Source organism: Haliotis asinina, chromosome 13, assembly GCF_037392515.1.
Source record: "Haliotis asinina isolate JCU_RB_2024 chromosome 13, JCU_Hal_asi_v2, whole genome shotgun sequence".
Taxonomy (NCBI): domain Eukaryota; kingdom Metazoa; phylum Mollusca; class Gastropoda; order Lepetellida; family Haliotidae; genus Haliotis; species Haliotis asinina.
Window position 1 is genome coordinate 16,220,707 of NC_090292.1, and position 25,055 is coordinate 16,245,761.

At 40.5% G+C, this 25,055-nt stretch overlaps 1 protein-coding gene across 1 annotated transcript in view; it reads left to right on the forward strand.

Annotated features, from left to right (window-relative positions):
* The window catches only part of LOC137259374 (uncharacterized), a 40,804-nt gene extending 16,725 nt beyond the window's left edge, over positions 1–24,079 (forward strand). Inside the window, exon 2 of the mRNA XM_067797047.1 lies at positions 23,870–24,079. Within this exon, the coding sequence (XP_067653148.1) occupies positions 23,870–24,079 (210 nt within the window). The remainder of the gene's footprint in view (positions 1–23,869) is intronic.
* The last annotated feature ends 976 nt before the right edge of the window (positions 24,080–25,055 follow it).

Genomic DNA, 25,055 nt, shown 5'->3' on the forward strand with positions numbered 1-25,055 from the left:
TTTCATTCAAGGCGAAGCTGTTCGTTCAGTTATCCGCCTTTTCGGGTGACTGGAGTATGACATGAAAATTTCAGGTTTACAATTTTCAGTGAGTAGTGTGTGCTTTGATCCTGGAAACCCTGACCATGCACATATGCAAAATTATTGGATAAACGTGTTCTACAATGAATGATCGAAGATCCTGAAAAACGTCAAGATACATACTGACACCCCGTGCACGTTGTGCACGTGCTTCCCATGCATTCTGTTTGCGTGTGGTGATAACGTGAATGATGGTGCATACACAAGATGAATGTCATTGTAACGTACCTCAATGGGGTTTCTTTCTACCAGACAGGTTCCCCTACTTTTTTGAAGAGTATATTTGATAACGGATCCAAAATAGATGGCTTCAGTAAAAAGTCGAAATGTTTGGGGTAGAATAGTGGGTTCCAGACGTGACACGCCAGTGATCAAGGTGACGTGTAACGCAATTCCTTCATTTCAGTTGCGCCATAATCTTTGAGGTGAACAACTGACGTGCTTTTGAATGCGTTTGATGGGTACAACCAGTGCAACAGGACACATTAACCTTCTCTCGAACACCTTGCATCAGCATATCCTGACAGTCGTCCCTCAACACAAACTCAAGATACAATCTCCTTGCTTTCCTTCAGCGAAGCTACTGTCTGTGTTTACATAATTGAAGCATTCGTTTTTTGTGTCTGATAAAGCGTCTCCAAAGTGAACTTAAAAGCAGTTCTGTTTCATTCGTGGTTTACACAATATATGGCGTGAAGGTCCCCGTGAAGGTCCGGGGAAGATTTGGCTTTCAGCAATCCATGCTTGCTTATCGTAAGAGGCGACTAACGGGATCGAGTGGTCAGGCTCGCTAACTAGGTTGACACGTCATCGGTTCCCAATTGCGCAGATCGATGTTCATGCTGCTGATCACTTGACTGCCTGGTCCAAACTCAATTGTTTACAGACCACGGCTATATAGTTGGGACATTACTGAATGTGGCGTAAAACTAAACTCACTCACTTACACAATATGTATTCTTCATCACTTTGATTCTTTTACCCATGTGTTTTGAAATTTTGCCAAGCGGTCACCTTTGCTGATGAAATAGTGTTATATTCTGTCGGGTGTAAGGCTGTTGTAAAACTTTGTCTGCGTGTTTCCTGTTTAACACCGCGCTCAGCAATATGACGGCGGTCTGTAAATAATCGAATCTGGGCCAGACAATCAAGTGCGTGACATCATGAGCATCAATATATGCAACTGGGGTACAGGTGGCATGTGTCAGATGGCATCGGGTCAAGGTTACACCAAGTCAGAATACTGCACCAAACTTACACATGGTACTACTCTGCAGGCACACCCAGTAACAGTAGACCGGGACTGGAATGGTCGATTATGGGAACACATCAAACAATGCGAACAGCGAGTGATAACCTGGACAACTATGATAACATCGCCACTATGGCCCGAAGACATATATCAGTAATATGCTCGAAGCACACACTAGTATGGTGATCTACCTTCTGTTGTTGGCGATCTATAGCCTGTTTTAATATTGTATTGTCCAACTAGTGATTACTGTATTGTTCAACTAGTGATATTAGTTTTAACTGTCCACACTAGTTATAATTCTAATTATGATAATGTAGTCGACAGGTTTTATAACGTACATATACTCCTGTTCAATGTTAAATGTTCCCATCAAGATATGGCTAATATATTGCCGATATGACGATAAATATTCACTCGTTCATTCACTCGAAGCACACAAAAACGAAGTCCCGACTAACTATATACAAGAAAAGGGGAGTCAAAGAAGAGGGTTTATTGGGAGTCACTGTTGAAATACCTATATCCGATACCTATGGTCTATTGTTGATAAAGAATCGATAGGTGCACATGTTCAGCGTTAATTTAATGATTCATTGTGCTGTTGTAGAGGTCCGTCAGTTGCAGAAGACTGGATCACGTGAGGAGCTTACATGATCTCCTTTGTACCCGTCACTGATTGTTTCACACAAACTGTTTTAGCCATGTATGGTTGCTTGTTTCGTGTTCGTAAAGTCACGCCAATATTAGATAACGTGAGGATGTTCTGGCTGAGATAATCCAGTGACTGGTACTATGAGCAAAGTCCAGTGCCCTCATGATGCGGGAGATGGCCAGTTGAATCATCGTAGCACACTGTCGGTTTACAGAAATGTAGCACAACACTGCATTGACAACACAGTGTGTTCTAAAATTCATAATTTGTTTAATACTATGCTCTTCGTTCGGTTATGATGTTGTATGTCTTCATAATGACATTGTCATATTTGTAAGGTTGGATTTCGTTGTAGGATTTGAATGTTGTCATGTTACACAACGTTCAACGGCTTTATTCTTATTTATAACGAAATTCATTTCAATCTGTTTCAGAATCTGCTTTCATAACACTGTGTCAAAATGACCGTCCCAGAGGGAGCATGCACGTGGGAACATCTGGACAGTATCGTTACATCATCATGGCACAAAAACGGTTCAATCGTGTGAGAGGCATCAGTTAAAGGTCGACCACGATGGAGCGAATGTCAAAACATTGTGTCATAAAGCAGACTTGCTCGATAATACAGTATTGATGAAACATCAAGTCAGAGTATAGTTATTACATCACAGGGAGAGGAAACAGGAGGTCGGAAGAGGGTTTGGTCATCACGACTGACACAGACCACAACAGGACAGGAAACGAGGGTCAGGACGTTTTGTGTGTTCCAGAGATTTAACCGCCTTTCTAGTCTCCTCTCAGGCAAGTTAATACGGTCTACATGACACCATAGTAAGTTAATTGCCATGTCCAATCAATTGTTTCAGGTAGACACTTTAAGTGACGCATTTTCAGCTTTCATTCATGTGAGCATTATATCCCCCATATTATGTCCATATATCTCAGATTATTGATGTTATTCTTTATCTCATGCATCAACATTTTAAAGACAGATAATGTAAGAAAATCATGTGGAATGTCCACCCTACAGACCAACTGCACTGAGGGAAACCTCTCCTTGCAGATGACGTAATGTAATCAGATTGTGACGTCATGAAGAAGAGATGATGTCATGTATTCTTGTCAACCATGAAACACTCTGTCGTCATATGACTAAGTTCACGAATCTGCACTGGGGGGCTGACGTGTCAGGCTTTGTAATAACGTACAATGTTAAATTGTGCTGATGAGAATGTTTCTTTGAGAATCTATTGCATAATCAAAATCATACAGTAGACGTTCCAGAAAGTTGTTGGTAGATGAATAATTCTAATTTCTAATTTTCTTCAAAATGAGACGTCTGGAATTACAAAGATTCGAGTCAAATGAAACGGACATGAAACGGACAAGTAATTTCAACACCGAAAGTAGGAAATGTCTGCATCCAGTCCGCCAGACAAAAACTATATCCACCAATCCAAAAGAAACACCTATGCAGTTTTTCATGAACGATGCCCAGGTCAACGAAGTTTCATAATGGAGTACACTTCCCGCTTCAAACTTGATTTCATTCAAAAACGGTTCCATCCCCTTGGAGAAAATACTTTGAAAATAACATATCATGCCAAACGGTTCCATCCCCTTGGGAAAAAACCGTTTGTATGAAATAGTTCAGATCCAGAAAAAATAAACAAAATATGTTTCAAAACTTTCCCAGATTAAACTGAGAGGTGTTTTGTCCTCTGTAAAAACAACGATTTGAAATGTGAAAGGACATGTTTACTGGTTGCTGAAATTGAGTCCATGTTTTGACAATGAAAGCAACACTCAAGCCATCCCAAATTCATCTGATGACTGCGTGTACTCCTGCTGACGTAATCGCCAGAAGTTTTGTGGTTTCTAGGCCATAAAAAGTCAACGTTTTACATGATGACTAACAATCCCATGTCCATCGCATATTACTGGAAACGACACTTGTAAATTTCTCATCGATGCTTGAAGACAGACTGTATGTGGATCCGGACCCTAAGAGGCAATACAATCACACTGGTTCCACGTGTAATAAAGAGGACGTTTCCTCGCAATGCGCTGTATCACGTCTATATGATTTGTATTCAGTGTTTGGCATCAATGAAGCATTGTACCGTTCTTTGTGATGCGAGTTCTGACAAATCTTCATCACCATCTCTTTAATGCCCGCCCATTAAATGCTAACATACACGATAAAATCAAACCATGAATTTCGCATGGCGATTCCTCTCAATCAAAGAGGTTTCAACAGACGGAAGAGGTGATACTTAAACGACATTGATATTAATGTAATACACGGCGTAAAACGAAGACCCGTACGTTGTGTCAGAGACGGGTCACAGCCAAGTGTTGCTAATGGTTATTAATGGCTGTGCAGGCCAGTGGGCATTCTCCCGTGTAACATATCCGTCTTCATTAATCTGTTTCACACTCTCGAATGTATACATCACGCTGGGTTCTGGCCAATGACGTCTATTGAAACCCTGGGTGAGAGTAAATACATGTAGATCGTCCGCAAGAGAGGGTAGAGATATACGTTGAAAGCATATGAGTAAAGGAAATTATTTTTGTATCGTTTGGAGATTAGACAGCGCCTTCCATATCTTGAAAGCGGAGATATCACAAGGTAAATTGAATTTCACGAACCTTTGGTCACTGGACTGTCAGACTTGAATGTCACATTACTGTAAGGAAACATTTCAGTATTTTTACCGAAATCATCGATATTGTACTACTGACAAATTATATGTTTTCCGTGAAGTTTCGGAACAGAATGGGTTTCATCAGCCCATACTTGCCACAGAAGGCAACCGTGCTTCTCGTAAACACATGTCATCAGCACCTAAATGCACAGATAAATGCTTGTGCTGTTGATCACTTGATTATTTGGTCCCGACTCCATTAGTTACAGACCGCCAACATATAGCTGGAATATTGAGTGCGGCATAAAACTTACTCAGTTACATAATATTCATCTCAGGTGTGGTAGAGCTAACGAGGACGCAAAATACATCCTCAAGTAAATGGAATCATTCAGCAGAATGTCACTTTAAAATAGCCAATCGTGTACAGATCGAAGGTCGACTGCGACTGATGCACCAATGCAGTCTGACCTTGAAGTAGAAACTATTTGCAACCCTCAGTTGGGAGTGTCAGAACAAAAGTGGCATGTCAACACCACATCACGGAGCTGATGAAGCCAATATATGTACGAACCCTCCTCGGGCTAAGCAAGAACTCTATCATGTTTGCAGATGTATTGCTTTAAGATGGTTCATTCGTGTGTGTGGCTTCATTTAACGGCGCAGAGCATGTCGGAGAACTGTGCCTCAAAGCAGACGTGCTCATTAATCCAACATTGATGAAACAGCGGGGTTGAGAACAGCTATTACATCACAGGGAGAGGGGCGGAGAGAGGGGCTTTTACCACTGTTAGTCTAGATCCCCATGGGACAGACAGACAGAGAGACATCACCAACGACACAGACCACAGCAGGGCACGAACGAGGGTAGGGACATTTAGCATGTTCCAAAGATCTGACCGCCTTTCGACTCTGCTCTCAGACTGGGTAATCTGGACGAGATATTGATTGATTTCCATGACTGCCTTGTTACTTAATGGCCTCGTTTAATCAGCTGTTTCGTGAAGACACATATTAAAGGACAAGTGGAATGGTTCATGTGGATACACCTCCTAGATAATACATAATATTTTAAATGAAGCTGTGATGCCAATTAGGGAAACATATGTCAAGACCATCAATTATTTTACAAAATGTAAAGTTACAATAACAATGTAAATCAGTATAAACGCCGTGAATCTGATGTTCTTGACGTATCACAACCGAAACACAAGAAGAACAATTTTTTATACTATTCTGAAATGTATTTCCTAGTGTCATCTTAAAAAATGTCATTTCTTTTAGAGAGAAATATTGTTTTCGCCACTATTCCCTGACAAATACATGCCTGTTTCCGTTAAAAAGAGAAGGAAAATTTTCTTTCTTTTAATGAAGCATTACTAGATTGGATCAAGCATGTCCATTTTCTGAAACATGTGTCAGGACAAAAGTGGCATGTCAACACCACATCACGGAGCTGATGAAGCCAATATGTGTATGAACCCTCCTGCATGTCGTTTAGTACCTCCACTCACTGTCCCCTGCTTCGGGGGTGTTTGGACTTTTTTGGTTTGGGGGGAATTTTTTTGTTTTTCTTTTACAATCAGTCTATGTGTGGGGGTAAAATGTCATTCACCAGCGATTCCACACCAATCACATTTCACCGTAGTTTCTTTCATTTTTACGATAAACGTAAATGTATTGTACGTACATACATGCATGCATACATACATACATACATACATACATACATACATACATACAGACATACAGACAGACATACATACATACATACATACATACATACATACATACATACATACATACATACATACATACATACACACACATACACACGCACGCACGCACGCACGCACGCACGCAGGCATACATACATACATACATACATACATACATACATACATACATACATACATACATGCATGCATGCATACATACGCACGCACGCACGCACGCACGCATGCACGCACGCACGCAGGCATACATACATACATACATACATACATACATACATACATACATACACACACACACACACACACACACGCACGCACGCACGCACGCACGCATACATGCATGCATACATACATACATACATACATACATACGCACGCACGCACGCACGCACGCACGCACGCACGCAGGCATACATACATACATACATACATACATACATACATACATACATACATACATACATACATAAATACATGCATGCATACGCACGCACGCACGCACGCACGCACGCACGCACGCACATACATGCATACATACATACACACATAATCATCATCATCATTTTAATTATACATACATACATACATAATCATCATCATCATTTTAATTATACTTCCTCTACATAATTCCACAAAAGCAACACTTATATAACCTGCCAAACTACATATTCATCAACTAAAGATGTGATTGCCTCACTTGGCAAAACATTTCCCAGAGTGCCTATCATAGTTCATATTTATTTCGTGTTTTGTTGATGGTGCGGTGCACGACAAAAAAGACTTTTACTGAATGATGATGTGTGTTTGGAATTTATCCCTGTGGGTTTCAAATGGTACGTTTCTCTGGGCACGCTCTGTTTTGACATTATTATCTGCACCAGGCCTGTAGACAATACCTGATGTGTGAGTATATACTTGATGTTGGCTAGTGGTGTATAGTTTGTTAGTCACCCATAATGTAGACAGTCCTACTTGAATGTGACACTGAAACTCCCGTAGTGTAGAAATGTATGATCAATGGCAGTGAATGAGTTTAACACGAGGGACACCAGAAAATGGGCCACACACACTGTCCCCGTGTGGGGAATCGACCATCGGCTTTAGGCGTGACGAGCGAATACGTTAACCATTAGGCTACCCATGCACCGACTCCTTTTGATGTGACATGAAACATGGTTAGAGGTCAAGTCAAAGTATGGAGTGCTCGTGGTACCACATGTGTGTGTCAGGAAAAAACTGTGTCAGTGCGAGTGTGTGCGTGTGCGTGTGCGTGTGTGTAAGTCCGGACTAATGCAGGTTTAGTGTAAGCTCCCCAGATATGCTGCTGCATGACATTAAGACACCGTATTCCAGAACTTTGAAGCGGTAGTGAGAATTTGAACACTGAACCCCTTTCTTTACTCAGGTATGGAAGAATTCAGGAAACCATAAGCATTCAGTGTTTGAAATGCCAGGACTAAAACGAAACTTCAACATAACATCACAGAGTTGATGAAACCGATATATATTGGAACCGTTCTCAGGCTAAGCAAGAACTATATCATGTTTGCAGATAAATTGCTTTATAATAGTTCATTTGTGGTAGAGGCCTCGCTCGCCGGTCAACCACGATGGAGTTCTTCTAGTAATACTGTGCCACAAAGCAGGCTTGTTCATTAATCTGGCATTGATATAGCGAGTCTGAGAGGCGCTGTTACATCACATGGAGAGAGGGGGTTAATGTCTGTCAGTCCTGATCCCCAGGGTGAGGGGCAGGCTTAGGGTCACCACTTGTGGCTCAGGATAAGGCAGCACGGAGTGAGTGGGTCATATTAACGTCTCATTGGAAATAATTCAGTCATGTCGTTACCAGAGTCAATCATACATTAATGTGTAATGAACGTAAATTATAATATATAAAATCCTATCGTCGAAACACTGATTAATGACCAGATTATCACACATTTTATAAACCCAGTTAGTTTAACAATGACAGAAAATTTACAACACCATATAAAGTTTGCTCCAAATCCCTAACAGCCAAAGGTTGACAGGATGTAATGTCAGGATTTTGTTACAGGAACTGCCTGACAACGATTTATCAATGTTACAGTAAGTGGTTGGTATGAATGTCACAGTGTAACAGTAAGTGTTTGGCAAGAAAAGGATTTTGTTACAGGGACTGCCTGACAACGATTTCTTTCTTAGTGCTACACTGACTGCTTAACAACAGCTTGTGCATACGACGCAAATTGCGGTACAGGTGCCAAAAATGAGCTTCATGAGTTGTGCAAGTGTTAAAATCGAACTGGCGTCTTTGGCGTGTGGTGCGAATTAGTTTAATGCTACTCTGTCCCCATGTCCTACCCCACCCCCCACCCCCCCAAACGACTGACTGACACTGAAATAAGTGTATTCCACTGACTCAGAAAGGCGTCGTAAGCGGCTGCACAGCAGTTCTGTTCTTGTTTAGTCATTATTATTATTATCATTCCTAAACTCTGGCATCAATTTCCTTGACAATCAAACAAGATACGTTTTTGATGGTCCTTCCACAAACCAGTCTGGTAGAAGTCATCAATAGTCCACACTGCATAATCCATCTAAACGTCGGCGATATAGGGTTATATCAAATAAATAGGGTTAGACATGATGTACTAGTCTTTGGAAGTGATTGTGTCAAGGCAAAACTTGAGTGTCCGAGGTGGTCTTGTTATATCGGGACAATAACCATTAACAACATGCATTCTTGTATCAATCTAGATTAGATCCTTCAACTATATTGTCCACTCAGAATACCCTTTAAAATGAGGCAACATGGGAAGTGAATGAATCAAGAAGGGACAATAACTATTAACAACATGCATTCTTGCATCAATCTAGATTAGATCCTTCAACTATATTGTCCACTCAGAATAACCTCTAAAATGAGGCAACATGGGAAGTGAATGAATCAAGAAGGGGTGATACATCGGGGAATGTTTCTCACTACTTTTAGAGTAGTATAAAAGGAACATATATCCGCTGATTGCCTGTTTTAAGGGCAGCGTATTACATGGAATGGGCAAACAGGCTTCCCTGTCAGTGTTAACTTTTTGGTAAAGTTTTATGCATCAGTTAACAGATATATGTTGTGGTAATGATGGCGGCGGTGGAAATAACAAGGAGATGATGATGATAAGGATTGATTCACCAATTGACAAATATATATCCTGTGACGATGAGGATGAGGAGGAGGGCGTGGGGATGGTAGAGGTGTTTAATGGTGGTGTTGAGGACAGTCGTCGTAATGATGATGGTGATGTCGTTTTAACAACATAAGAGGCATGCTAGTGCCCGTGTTGCGTTTATAGTAGATGCAATGGCATGAACGTCAGACAGGTACAAGGGTTACAAAAGTACAATGACTGAGTCACTATACTGAAGGTGATGATGACACCAATAATCCTACCAACCGATAGAACACATAACATAAATATGAGAAATTTGTATGAAAACTACACACTGTTCCCACACTCTGTACAGCGGGAGACAACATATGGGAGTGGTAAGTTGTATCGATAACATGACAACAGGAATAGATTACAGCAGGAAGAAGGGGAGACACATAAATACAGCGGGTAATGAAGACCTGGCAGTTATGTCAGAGACAGGTTATGGCGTATTGTTGCTAATGGTTATTAATGGGAGCTCGGGGCAACGGACACTCTCCCGTGTGACAGATCCCTCTTTATGAATCTATACACGTGCTGAACTGATGAACAACAATTTTAACTCAAATGTGGAAGGTGCTTTTTGAAAATTTTCTGACTGAAAGAGATGTCCAAGGGCCTGTTCAGTACCTCGATACGTTGTGTTGTTTAAAAGACTCAACAAGACAGTAAAGACACATCTCACTGACAAAGCCAGATAGGTTTGCTACTTGTCCCAGGTTAGTCTTGTCTGAACAGGATGAAAAGTGTGACTGGTGGAGTGAGTGAGTTTAGTTTTACACCGCACTCAGCAATATTCCAGCTATATGGCGGGTGTGTGACTGGTGGAGGTGTAACGGTCCTCACAAATACACACTTCAAAATATACAGCAAACGTTGAATCTGTTCATTCTTTGATCAGCCCTTGTTGGAATCACCCTAATAAAACTTACCTAAATTATCGACGAGGTGCGTCTACATATTTTAGTCTCAATAACAATAAGAATACTTTTATAGCGCCTCATCCACATCACTTAGGGACATGCTCTATGCACATAACATACATTTATATACAGGTTCTATGTACAGGGAAGTTGATATTGGTGAGTTTTGAGCTTAGACTTTGCGACGGAGAGTTCTTTTAATACCCATACATATACATATCTTAAAAATATACAGCCAACGTTTGAATCTATTCATTCTTGGATTAACCCTTCTTGAATTCACATTAATATAACTTACCTGAAGGATCGCTGAGGCATGCTCGCACATTTATGTCGCGATATTTTTACAGTACCTCTGTAGCGCCTCATCCACATCAATCAAAGATATGGTCTAAGCGCATAATATACAAGTATATACAGGTTCTATGTATCGGGAAGTTGATGTTCAGCTATTTCTTGAAGAGATGAAATTTGAGCTTGTACTTACTGATTTTTAATATCTGAAGAGAGTTCCAGACAGTGGAATCAGCATGAGAAAGTGAATTTGCTCCAAAGGTTTTGAATTTGCAGACGGGGCCAACTAGTAAGAGCTGATCACTGGAGCGGAGAGATAGAAGAAAGCTGACCACCGCTGTCTTTGACGTGGAACATTTATGTTTTATTATCGTTTGAGAGTATGGTGTTTCACATCGTTGAGACAAGACCCCATGTCATCATGTGCCCTCTGCTGCCCATCATTTGGGAGTCATGTGCATAAAATGCCGTCCAATGCAACGATCAGAGATCAGTTGTCCCAAAGCTGTATATTCAGGCCATATTCAGTCTGTAGTCTCGTATTCAGCAGACCGTTGTAAAAGTCAGCTGGAACTGATCATTGGCTTTGATGCTAAATTTTGCAATTCGGCATTCTTTTGCTAAGTAACCACCTAAGAGCTATCACGAACCTTAAGCGTCATTACTTTAGGTAGAAAATGGAACATCGCGGAAGGGACACCAAATTGTGCATTTAATGTGAAGTAATGTATGCACATAATGAAAGAATCACGTTAAACCTTTGTTTAACCTGGCGTTAGATTTCACCATACCGTCAGTTCTTTCAGTTTAAACATAAACGTTCAATGACACAAACCTGAATTAAACGCTAGGCATGAGAAAGTGTGTTCCAGTGTCCATGCACTTGTAACATAATTTGGCTAATATGAACAAATGTTTGATTTTCAGAAAATTGACCTGCCGGAGATCCTCAACTACTGTATCATGTTCAGTATAAAGGAAAGCCATTATGATCTTTTCAGGTGAAAAACGTGTAAATGTCTGACCAAGGTGGACAAAACAATCCTCTCTCTCTAACACCTAAACAACCTCCAAATTATCTGAAATGGGTTTTAATGCTTGTATAATATTTGCATGGTATCTGCACTGTATTACTCTCCTTCAAGAAGTGTCAGTTTGGGACAAAAGGTTTGTTTTCAGTCTAATCTGTATGTATTTATATAAATGGTTCTCTTACACAAGAGAGTGTCTGTTTTCCAGGACTGCCAGCAGTAACCATCAGTAGCACCCTGCTATTACCCACCTCTAACTGCCAGATCTTCATTATCTGTAGTGTATTACATAAATGTCATGTTCACATAAATGCTTCATCGTCCTTGTGTTAACACCTCTTTCATTTAAAGGAGTTACCAATTTATTCTGGGAGCGAGGGAAGGTGGGTTTTTTTCGTCGAAAGACCAATTCCTTGTAGAAGAAAATTAGTAAACAATTATAATGATGTTTTGAAAAGTGTATGAAACTGTCTGCTATAAAACTGCATCTATGAATTCTGAAGGAAATAATTAAGGTCCACAGTTTTAACAGCAATTTTGTGCGCCTTTGTTAGATTTTTCTTTAGTTAAAGATTCAGCCATCATTTTAAATCCAGAACAGGAAAACGTTATCCTAAAATTCCAATGTGAATGACAATTTTACGTAATAATGTTAGTTGCACAAAAACAGTGTTGAAATATTCATAATGTATATGTATGTATCTTTAAACCTAGCGTTGGACTGTTCGGTACTCTGAGAGTCTGGGTGTTTTTAGTCAAAAAGGAAAATATGTATAATGTTTCAATTTATAATGCTTACTAGGCCAATCTGCAAACATGACCACAACAAAGCCTATGTCTGGGAAGGCAATGATTCTGAAAAACACCCATTAATCTGGGCCCAGGGATTTAATTATAATTTAGCCTTCCTTTTCAAATTCTAGCTTTATAAAAGATCCAGTCACCATACAAAATGGCATATATATGTCTATAACGTGCGTCCCTACTGTTAAACTATTTAAGGGTTCTTTGTTTCTGCATAGGAAGCAGTTGAATCCCTTTTAGAACTTGCTGAAACTGTGGTTGTAGACCTGCATTCAAAAATGTGCTTCTGTCCACATGTCTTTACAGCCACAGTAAGCATCAGTGCGAATGAAGGCATATTCCGGAAGGTGAGAACACATCACGAAATGCATCAGTAGAAACCCTGCAAGTCAACAGTCGTTCCATAATGCTTTCCGCCTGCTGGCAATAAGTTCTTTCCAGATATATATCGCATTGTAAATGCTTTGTTATTATCCCAGCTTGTATTTCAGTTTGTGACGTCATTCCATTGTCTGCTCGCCCCATTACTTTCCAGGCATGGGTCGACGAGCACCAATTTCAAATTGCAGGTTTCAGTTAGTCATTTTGACATTTAGTTTATAAACAGAAATATTCACGATACTTTGAATGTAATGTTAGTAGGGTAATACTCTCGTAACTCTCCATCTCTTAAAATAATATGTCTCCATTGTTTTTAAGGAATGGAGAGTTACTCGAATAATACCTTCTACGGAATCTGTTTATTGGAAGTTGTTTACCTGGCCGGTGTACCTCTACACTTTGTACAGCTGATTTTTGTCTTAAATTATGTTCCCATTGCATGGTCAAGTAACAAGGAAATCAGGGGCATCCACTAATAGCATCACTGTCTATATTAACCTGAGAGCTGACTGGAAAGGCGAGCAAGTCCATGGAACAGCCAAAACCTCCTGACCCTCGTTTACTGTCCTACTGTGTCACGTGTTTGTAGTGCTGATCCTCACACCGCTCCTGCCCCGGGGATCTAGACAGACTGTGATAGTAGCCACCATCTCTGTCCCCTCTCACTGTGATTTAATAGTTACTATCAGCTGCAGTCCCGCTGTTTTATCAATACTGGATTAATGATCAAGTCTGCTTTGAGGCACGACATTCGCTCCATCGTGGTCAACCTTTAAGTGAAGTTTCACACACGAATGAACAATCTCAAAGCTTTGTGTCTTCAGAATGATAATTTTTGATAAACTTCTCCAGTCCCTGACGGTTTAAGGTTTGTTAACTCACACACACTGTATCGGAAATGATACGGTGGATATCTTCTCGAATGTGTTCTGCCATGGGATTTTAGCAATTCTTTCATGGTTTAATAAAATGGTTACGACTTTGATTTTAATGCATGAAGAAACAAACTGTGTATTGTCACAGAAATGTTGATGTTTTCTTTACTGGGGGGATTTCAGGTGGACACAAATTCATTCTCGTGGTGTTAATTAAACTCAAAGCCAGTGTGCCCTCCCTCAGACACACGCCATGAACTGAAATAACTGATGAGGAGTGGTCCATGAGTGGCAGGAACACATGTGTTATTCTCCTTAAATGTACACGGTCGTGACCGACGTTCCATGAATACAATCCCAGGAAACAACAAATTGAAGGGGATTACTTCAAACTGAGTAATTTGGGTCAACAAACTAATGTTCTTCAGAAGAATGGTGTAATTCTGTTCTCCATGCGTGAGTTTGAGATACATAATACTCTCTGTTTCCTCGAGTCCAAATCATGGTCCCTCCGAAATGGACTAAATAACACTTTGGAACTGCGAGTCGACCCTACGTACACCTATGCTTTCGAAAATGCAGTTCTGACATTTATATTCATTCAATGATTCAAAGAATAAGAGGCAAAGGTTCCAAATCTACTGTCCATCATCTGAAGGATGGTGACAGTTTATTGACAGATAAAGTTGACTTTGCCAATAAGCTTGAGGAAACTCTCGCCAAACATTCTTCTTCGTTAAATTACGGTCCAAAAATATTAGAAACAACAGAAGAAGAGATTGAATTTGAACTCGGACAATGGTGAAGACTATAACGAATTATTTTCATTCCATGAACTCCATACTGCACTTGAGCAAGCTCACGATACAGCAAAAGGGGCTGATGAAATCCACTATCAGCTCCTGAAGCATTTGCCCGAATCAGGTGTGGGAACACTGCTACATATTTTTGATTCAGTATGGACTTCAGACAATATCCCAGCTTTCTGGCGTCATGCCATAGTAGTACCTATTCCAAAACCTGGCCGGGATCATACTGATCCTTCGAATTACAGACAAATCTCTTAAACGAGTTGTGTCCGTAAAACCATGGAACGAATGGTAAACAATAGATTAACTTGGTATCTTGAAACCAATAATCTTATAACAAATATTCAATGTGGTTTCAGGAAAAGTCGTAGTACCCTTGATCATTTGGTACGACTAGAATCTTTTGTTAAAAATGCTATAGTAAATATATGAAGCATATGATACCACCTGGAAGCATGGCATTTTAAAGGATTTACATGATTTGGTTTAAGGGGTCGTTTACCTCTTTTTATATCACAATTTTTAAGTGAAAGGCAATTTCAAGTTCGAGTGGGTTCAACCCTGTCTGACCATTATAATGAGGATCAGGGCGTCCCTCAAGGCAGTATTTTGTCTGTAACATTGTTTAGTATTAAGATAAACAGTTTATGAAAAGTTTTAAGTGATTCAATCGATGGATCACTTTTTGTGGATGATTTTGATATTTCTTGTTGCGGTGAGAATATGCATACTACTGAAAGACAACTGCAGTTGTGCTAAAATAAAATAATTAAATGGTGTCTTGAAAACGGCTTTAAATTTTCTAATCCAAAACTAATTGCATACATTTCTGCCGTAAATATAAGCCACGTAAAGACTCAGAACTGTTTTTCAATGGCACTCCCATCAAAGTAGTCAAGGAGGCGAAGTTCTTAGGTCTCATTTGTGACTCACATTTAACGTTTCTGCCACGTATCAAATCCCTCAAAACTAAATGCCTGAAAGCACTTGATTTATTGAAAGTCGTGTCTAATTCAAAGTGGGGATGTGATCAAGCTACCCTCCTACATCTATATAGATCACTTGTCCGTTCGAAACTTGACTATGGCTTCATCGTCTAAGGTGGAGCCTGCAAAAGTAACTTAAAAGTATTAGATTCTGTCCGTCATCAAGGTCTAAGACTTTGTCTTGGCTCCTTTCGAACTTCACCTGCTGACAGCCTGTATATCGAGGCTGATGAACCATCTCTTGAGCAGAGACGTATACAATTAGCTTTGCAGTATGTAACAAAACTCTATTCCAGTTAGTCAAATCCTGCATATAACTGTGTTTTCAATTCAATATGATGATTTATACAATAAGAAATCTTCTCTTGTGCCACCTTTTGATTTACGAATAAAACCACTTATTTCTGCTGCCAGCATTGAGCTGGATAATATAGCCCCTTCCCGTCTTCTTTCTTCTCCTCTTTGGCAATTGACCACATTTAAAAAAATAAGAAACGAATGAATTACAATATAAAGGAGAATGTAATCAATTAACACATACATATACAATTATAAATCCTTATTTACAGATGGATCCAAGGACGGTGGTGCAGTAGCTTGTGCCACTGTCATTTGATCCAGAACAATACCTTCTAGAATACTAGATAACAGCTCTATTTTTACTGCAGAAGCAATCGCCATAAATATAAACAATACACAATCTTTTCTGACTCTCTCGTGCTTTCAGGCAATTAAAAACCTATCATGCAAACATCCACTTTTAATAGAAATTATTGAACTTTATAATGATCTTGCGACTGGCCAATACGGCATCGTCATATGTTGGTTACCCAGTCACGTGGGCATTTCTGGTAACACAATGGCCTCACACCTCACACAATTACTTGCCTCAACAAGCGTAATATTTCTCATTCATTGTTCTTCCTTTTGGTAAGTAATATATGTGGATGGCGCCTTTGCTATCCCAGAGGTCTGTCGCTATTACCATCTGCACTGATCTGGAGGCTTTAAACTTTTTGGTCCGGGGAGAAGTGACATGTTTCCATTCCATGGTTTCTTGTTTGCTCTCAGGATCATAGTGGTGGATCCAGGTTTCAGCACAGGTTACTAGCCTAAAGTGACAATCTTCGGTATTTTTGTTGTATCTGGTAAGCATGGAGTTGCTTATGGTGACCCTTGTTTGCTTCATTTCATCTGTAAACATTCTTGGCACCCATCTTGCGCACACATTAGACATGACGAGATGTCTCAATGGATCCGTGTGAAATGCCTGTGGTCTCCTCTAACTCGTGGAGTGTGATTCGACGATTTTCCAGCACAAGTCTATGCACTCTGTCAATGTTTTCCTGACTAGTGCTTGTTGTTGGGCGACCTGGATGGGCGTCATCTTCAAGACTCTCTCTACCATGCTTAACTTCATTGACCCATCGTTTGATGGTAGCAGATGAAGGGGAAGACTTCCCATAAACTGCTGAAAGCCTTTCTTCAATGCTCTTCGCCGAGGGGGTGGTGGGGGAGGGGGGTGTCTCTTTCTGTCAATGTGAGCTGTTCAATAACTTTTGAGAGTGGGATACCAAAACGTATATATCACATCAGCTACACCCCAAGGTTCAATGTCGTACCATAGGCTGTGGCACCTGGGCATGAAAAATGCTCAAGACTCAAAACTTATTGACATCCCCTCGTATAATACTATATAATAATAGGGCATAATACGACAGGGTACTTAAAAATAATTAATACAATAATTTGTAAATCTGGGGATAATAAACAGGTGTTAATCACAGGCAGTGACGCCTTATATATGTATTAGTTTTTCAGGATCATCTTTATGCCAGTGCTTCAGTCACGAACCAGAAAGCAACCCAAACAAAGAAAGGTCGCCATTTGGGTTCGAAAGGCGACGGCGAATGACTAAATGCCTCGAAATAGGGCAAAGCGGACACAATATAAGTAAGACACATAAGACTGAAATCCATGACCCCTTCGGTGTGAACAGTGAAAATCGAAAGTATCACCTCATAGTTTCTTAGACGACTTTTTCTGTGATTGAAAGCGTCACATGTTTCAGTGCCCGAGACTCCAGACGTATTCTGCGACCAGTGGTACAGCCTGCAAGCCTTCTATTATTCTCAGTCTATAAAATCTGTTATTGAAAATACAGACGGCTTGAAATGACCCAGATTGTGTTAGATGCCAGTCAAGTGTCTGTGAACAGCTGTTTAGATATGTAGTTAGTTGGCTGTCCTATGTCATCGTGTGGTGAATCTGAGTATCTGCATAATCACAACATGACTTATCTCCCCTTTAACACTACGTATTGATTTAGTGGCTCGCTGTTCATTGATGTGACATCAACTAAAGGAATATTTCCATATATACGTGATTCATGCGTCTAGATCATGAATAGTGCATTACAAGACCGCCATGGCATGACGAGCGATCGGAACATTGTATTATCCTTGGGCTTCTTTATGTTATCACGTGTGTGCCTGAGTGAAGCAGCTGATTAAAAGTGGCTATTAAGTAACAGAGAAACCAGGGGCATTACTAAATAGCTTACTAGTATACATCAACCATAGAAGTTTGGTCTAACGCATTAATGGAGATGTTTTCTGTTGCAGGGGTTCAAACATATTTTTAAAAGTCATTTGAGACAGCGTAAGCGACTTTTAGAAACTTGTCCTGACTAATTTTTCCACTTTCCTGATTTTTATGACGTAATCATGATAATGAAATTATGAAAGAATGGTATTTGATTTTAATGTTTAACGGACTACCTGTTGGGAAGTGATAAATAGCAATGAAAGATAACTCTGATTTATATCATTGTAAAAATGTACATTTTGAGCACATATGAAATGAAACCTATTTTTCTTTGCAGTTTGAAACCGTGAGCAGAATGATCCAGTAGCCAGGTAAGATACCATTATTTGATTGCCCGAAATGAAAACGTACTTGTCCCAGGAGTCGGGCAATGAGATTTTTTAACCCATGCTTCACTCCAGGTGATCTCTGTACCTACCATTAACCTACCATTCCCTACCGTTCACTCTGCACACCCACCCGGAACAGCGGATTAGACTTTGGGGACATTAATCGATAACTTTTGGGGGATAGTCTGCTAAGCTTTCAGCAGTCACGCCGAGTATCCTGGATCGATTTCACATATATGCACAATGTGTGAAGCCCATTTCTGATGTTGCCACCCGTGATATTGCTGGAATAGCGCTGAAAGTGGTAAAACCCAACTCTCTCACCCACCTTGTACAGAATGATTTGCTTCAGTTATGATTTCCACTGACTCACCCACTCAACTATTCAATGACTACAGTCGTATTGGTTGGTTTGATGTAACTCCCTGCAATATTCCAGCTATATGGCGGCGGTTCGTCAATTTCAAATCTGAACCAGACAATGCAGTGATTATCAGCATGAGCATCGATCTACACAACTTGGATATGATGACATGTGTCAACCAAGTCAGCCAGTCTGACCACCCGGTCCCGTTAGTTGCCTCTTAACCAAATCTTCACGGGGCTCTCTCCAGCCATGCAGCTGATAGATCGATATTCTTCATGATAATCACTAGACTGGTCTACACTGACAATTTGCAGACCAGTCATGTTACTGGAATACTGCAGAGCGCAACAAATAAAATATTCACCAAGTCACTGGCTCACCCAAGCTCACACAAGTCTGTGCCCCTCTGGTATATCGTGGAATATTTAATTGATCACAATGTTGATATCAGTATTTCATCTGATACGGTGCTGAAACCGTGCTTATTTGGTCCATCAGATACATCACGGTATCCAGGTTCAATTTCAACTGTCAATCAATGCCACTGTGGTGAAATAGACATTGTATCTCACGAAAACGAATCCAAAAAAAAAGCATTTGGTGGGGATACTGACAGGCTGCACGTGGTACTCGCTTCGGATGAGCCATAACACAGAACACCTGCGAGTCGTTGCTTCTCGGGTCTACGTTGTTTAAAGCGCCTTCTGAAACGGGGACCAGTGCTGCTGATTTAATTTTGTTGCACGGAGAGTTTCTTTAATTCACAAGGGAATAGTGGACTGCGACAATTATTGGCAGCTTACATGTGTGTTTTCTGGGAGTATGAACTAAAAAAGTTAACGAATATTTGTGTGTAACTCTCCACAGTTGTAAGACTAAGGTGATCGCAAATCTGATACCATCAGATGGATTTACCACACTCGTAAGGCTAAGCTGATCGTAACCTGTGTGACATAACATAAACATACAACAGCCGTAGTGCTAAGATGATCGTAACTTATTTACGACAGTTGTAAGGCTAATGTTATCTAACCTCCTTTACTATACCATAAGACAGTCATACTGCTAAAGTGATGGTATAGTATAGGAGTTCGTGATATCATAAGATAGACGTACGATTGTCGTAAATCTGAGTTGATCGTAACTCCAATACCGCCCATGTGCAGTCGTAGTGCTAAAGTGGTGGGAATTCCCATATCATAAGATAGACTTACGACAGACGTAAGGTGATCTTAACTCTAATACCGCCCTTGAAAGAAATACGTTGTACCTACTAACGTGTATACGTACTTGCCTGAGGATACCAAAGCCGCTCTCAGCTCTACATGATATGTCAGATACGACAGTAACTAGAGACAGTGGGTGTGAACCCCGATTCACCCGCTTGTCTTTCTGGGTTTGTCTGGTTTCCTTGAGTTTCATCGAATTGGAAAAAGGTCTCGGATCAACACTTCGGGCCTCCTTCCCACAGATAGCAGCCACGCCACGATATACACAGAGTAGCAAATAAGGGAACACCTGACAATACAGTTGTTCCTCTGTTCTTTTCCAGACCTTCACCAACAGTGTAATAAAACACTCGTGACGACAATGTAGCGAATAAGAGAACACCTGATAGTTCCTCTATACATTTCCAGAACTTCACCAACAGTGCAATACAAAGCTTGTGGAGAAAGCTTATGTAGATAGCTGGGAAAGAATAAAGGAACACTCGTGCTTACAGTTGCTCCCTTATTAGTTTCCATGAGTATGTAAATGAAATATTGATGAAAGCGGCGTTAAACTGTCTCCCCTACATTCATGGCGCTATGTAATTTCATAATTTCTGAACTTTGAGCTCGGCGCTTATACCGAGGAGACATTGATGGAGTACGTCGATGAATCGTGACCCCTGATATTACGCCCCCGACTCTATCTCAGCGTGATCGTTGTGCGTACATGCGAAGTTAACGTAATTTCTACCCAGCGATCGGACGCTTAATTTCGAATTGAAATACTTTTCATTCTCATGGCCAGCTGATTTGTTTAAATCAATGTGCAATGGAATCCCGGCGGGCCTTGTGATTGAATGTTCCGTCATTCGATGAGATTGATCACGGTGGACTTGTAACCACATGCTATCTGAACGAAATCACGGATGTCAAGGTTTAAGTCATTTGACTCTACATGTCCAAACATATTGGGGATCTGGTAGCGATTTCCATTCAAAGACGTTAAAGATCCATATAATGAACTCCCAGATCGAATTGCCCACACTCGTGGTCGTACGTTCTTGTAAACAGATTTAGCAGTTGGCAGCCATGCTTACATTCGGAAGTCCCTGTAACTGGAGCAAAACATTTGAACGCCGCCAGGAACAGTCTCAGTTAGAAACTGTGGAGCAAGTTCAAGTTTATTTTTCTTTTTTTAAAACCACACTCCGTTCCAGCTATGCATCACTAGTGAGTACAAGATCGAATCTTCGCGAGTCAGCCAAGTGATTGACATTATGAGCATCGATCTACGCAATTGGGGAAAGGATGACACGCATCAGCGAGCCTGCCCACCCAATCCCCTTAATCACCTGTAGCATCTGTGATCTCCATCTGATGAAGAGACTCGCACTTGTGAAGAGATTTTGGAGGGGCAGTTACACCTTCTGACTGAACACGCGAGTCATCCATATACCGTATCGACCAACCTCGGCTAAAAACACTGACGATCAAAAGTAAGTATGCACAGAAGTCTGACAATCAATAGAAATGAAACAAACAAGAAATAAACTGCTGTCGGCTTTAGAATAAAAAAAATGTTTTTTTCGCTGCTACACTGTGCAATAGCAAACAGTGTATGTCAAAATAATCCACATCGGCCTATCTGGGCATTCATGTTGTGTTATGACATGAATTGGTATGACCTATTAGGTTATATTATATGATTTAATATGCATTAATCTATAGATATCATATGATGGATATTACAGTATAAAGTGTAGTTCATTTTCAATATTATCTTTAATGACTGATGTTTTCAATTTACAAGATTTATGTTGTCGTACCTACCAGATTCTATTGCTTCATAATGGGAGCAGAGTCTGAATTTAAGTACTTCCTCTAATTAGATTTACATAAATAGTATTGAAGTGTACACTGGCTGATGTTATTTTATGAAATGCACATTTTGATGAGTTGGACAGCTGACTAAAGTTTAACTGAACAGCGTTATCATTTATTCTTTGTTTTATAACTATTAGATAATCTAGTTGTAATTCCTGCGTTAACCATAATTCGCTCGTCATGCTGTAGACCCGTGTTCGATTTCCCACATGGGTACAGAGTGTGAAGCCCATTTCTGGTGTCCCCGCCATGACATTGCTGGAATATTGATAAATGCGGCCTTACACTAAACTCACTCACCCACTCACTAGTCCAAAGACATAATATTATGAACTAAGGAAAAATGAAACTAAACACACTGAGTTTGGAAGTAGATGTGTTACCGGGAACTCGGATTCGAATCTAAGAGTAGCATTTAGGCCTCGTCCCATTATTTAATGAAACTTTTTGGATGACTGGCGTTCATGTGCCCATGGAAATAAATGATACACCGTTGTGACCAAGTTCAAAATTAGTGCGAGTTATCGGAGGTTCGACACAGTCGAAACTGAACAATAAAGAAATCGTACCAAGTCACCATACTTCTCTTTCGAGACAACCTTAACTAAGACACAGAGGCAGTATCACATTGGTTGGATGTAAAGCTGATGCTGAACCGGACAATCTAGTGATCAATAGCATCAGTCTGTGCAAATGACATCTGTCAACTAAGTCAGACCACCAGATCCCCTTCGTCCCTTTCAGGACAGGCCTGGGTTACTGAAGATCAATTCTGACTCGGATCTTCACGGGTTAAGCATCACGTATACAGCTTTTCACATGGAATCAGCAGTACCTTTAAAATACAGGGTCACCGTAACATGAATGATGTGGTTTTTGACAAGAGGTCGGAGCGGTTGGGTAGACTGGCTGTTAAGGTGTCACCCCTGAGACCCGTCTCCGATTCTCAGTACAATCCATTCCCTACATGAGTGCAATGTGTCCAGCCCATTTCTGTGCCCATGTTACTGGATTATTGCTAAAACACTGCGTCGTAAGACTAAACTCACTCACTCAGAAGAGTTCGTGTTCAGTCCATTGCGACTGGAGATACACAGCCTCTCAAGATACTTCATCTGGGACTCTTTAAACATTGTACAGGAAAATATAAGTCGCTTTTTCAAGTCAGCCAAAATCAGGCCCCAATACATCTGGAACATTTCAACCATGTCAGTTACCGCGGCAGGAGACATAATGGAATTGCTGAGTGAGTGAGCTGGTCGGTCCTGCTTCCATGGCACGAGATGTGCAGGAAGATTTAGTTGCGAGCTCTGACAACTCATGCAAGGTTCAGATTTAGTTGGTTTCCGTTCGTCAAAAAACGAGGTCCATTAATTATTAGCTATTCAATCAAGCCGTGGGGACTACATTAAGTAAATTAACTGTAGTGAGGAACCTGTCCACTATGCTTTTATTATGATATCATGGTCTGACAATATTAAACACTCGGTGGGACTTAAGTCAAATGCACACACGAAGTGCATCAATTATGGCAACTACCGTCTTAGTAGTCAAATAAATGTCTGCGAGAGAAATACGCTTTTGTCTGGCCCGTCCCCGCAGAATGGGGATGAACCTTTTTATCTTCCATCGTGGCTTGTCGGGGATTGTGAGAATGGCGAGTCATTAGTTACGCCAAGAATGAATTCTAGTTTCATCAACAGATGTGTGGACATCTTGGAAACAACATTGAGTCTAGACACGATGTGGAGCTACTTGTGGAAACAACAGAGAGGCTAAACAAGATGAGGAGCAACTTGTAGAAACAACAGAGACTCCTACAAGATGTGGAGCAACTTGTAGAAACAACAGACAGTTCCTACAAGATGTGGAGCAACTTGGAAACAACGGAGAGTTCCTACAAGATGTGGAGGAACATGGAAACAACAGAGCGTCTAGACAAGATGTGGAGCAACGTGGAAACAACAGAGTCTAGACAAGATGTGGAGCAACTTGAAAATAACAGAGCCTAGACAAGATGAGGACCAACTTGTGGAAACAACAGAGAGTGCCTACACCATGAAGAGCAACTTGTAGAAACAACAGAGAGTCTAGACAAGATGAGGACCAACTTGTTGAAACAACAGAGAGTTCCTACAAGATGTGGAGCAACTTGAAACAACAGAGAGTCTAGACAAGATGTGGAGCAACTTGGAAAGAGCAGAAAGTCTAGACAAGATGTGGAGCAACTTGGAAACAACAGAGGGTCTAGACAAGTTGTGGAGCAACTTGAAAATAACAGAGTCTAGACAAGATGAGGACCAACTTGTGGAAACAACAGAGAGTGCCTACACCATGTGCAGCAACTTGTAGAAACAACAGAGAGTCTGGACACGATGTGGAGCAACTTGTGGAAACAACAGAGAGTCTAATGTGGCGAGATGTCTAAATCGTTTGTGAGCTACCAAAGTATTTATTCAACAATACTGAAAATCTAAAACACGCATCTTGTATTATTATCATTAATATTACCATTTGATATTTAACATGGAATCTACCTTCGAAAGAGGTGTACCAACAGCTTTTTCTGTCTAGATTTTCTCGTTTTTAGCTCACAATTGCCGAAACAGTGTGCTGCAGAAGTACAGAAGAATCATATTAGAAGGTTGACATCCAGATAAAATAGACTAATCGTTGTTAATCGTTATTGTTCTGGAGTTATTGTTTTTGTTTTTCTTCTTCTTCTTCTTCTGTTGTGTCAACATCGCAGATTATTTACATTCATGTCACAACGTTTTGAATGGCGTTCACACAATCTGTACAAAGAAGACAACAGAATTTCTGTCACAAGATGCGCAGGCCTTTCTCAGAACATATTACGACATCATCAACGGTAATATATCCGTACCCTCGGCCATCAAACTACGACGTTGTCGCATAACGACTTCTCCATCAACAATAAGATTCTGATAAAGCCTCCACTAACAAGCATTGAAGTGCTTGTTTTGT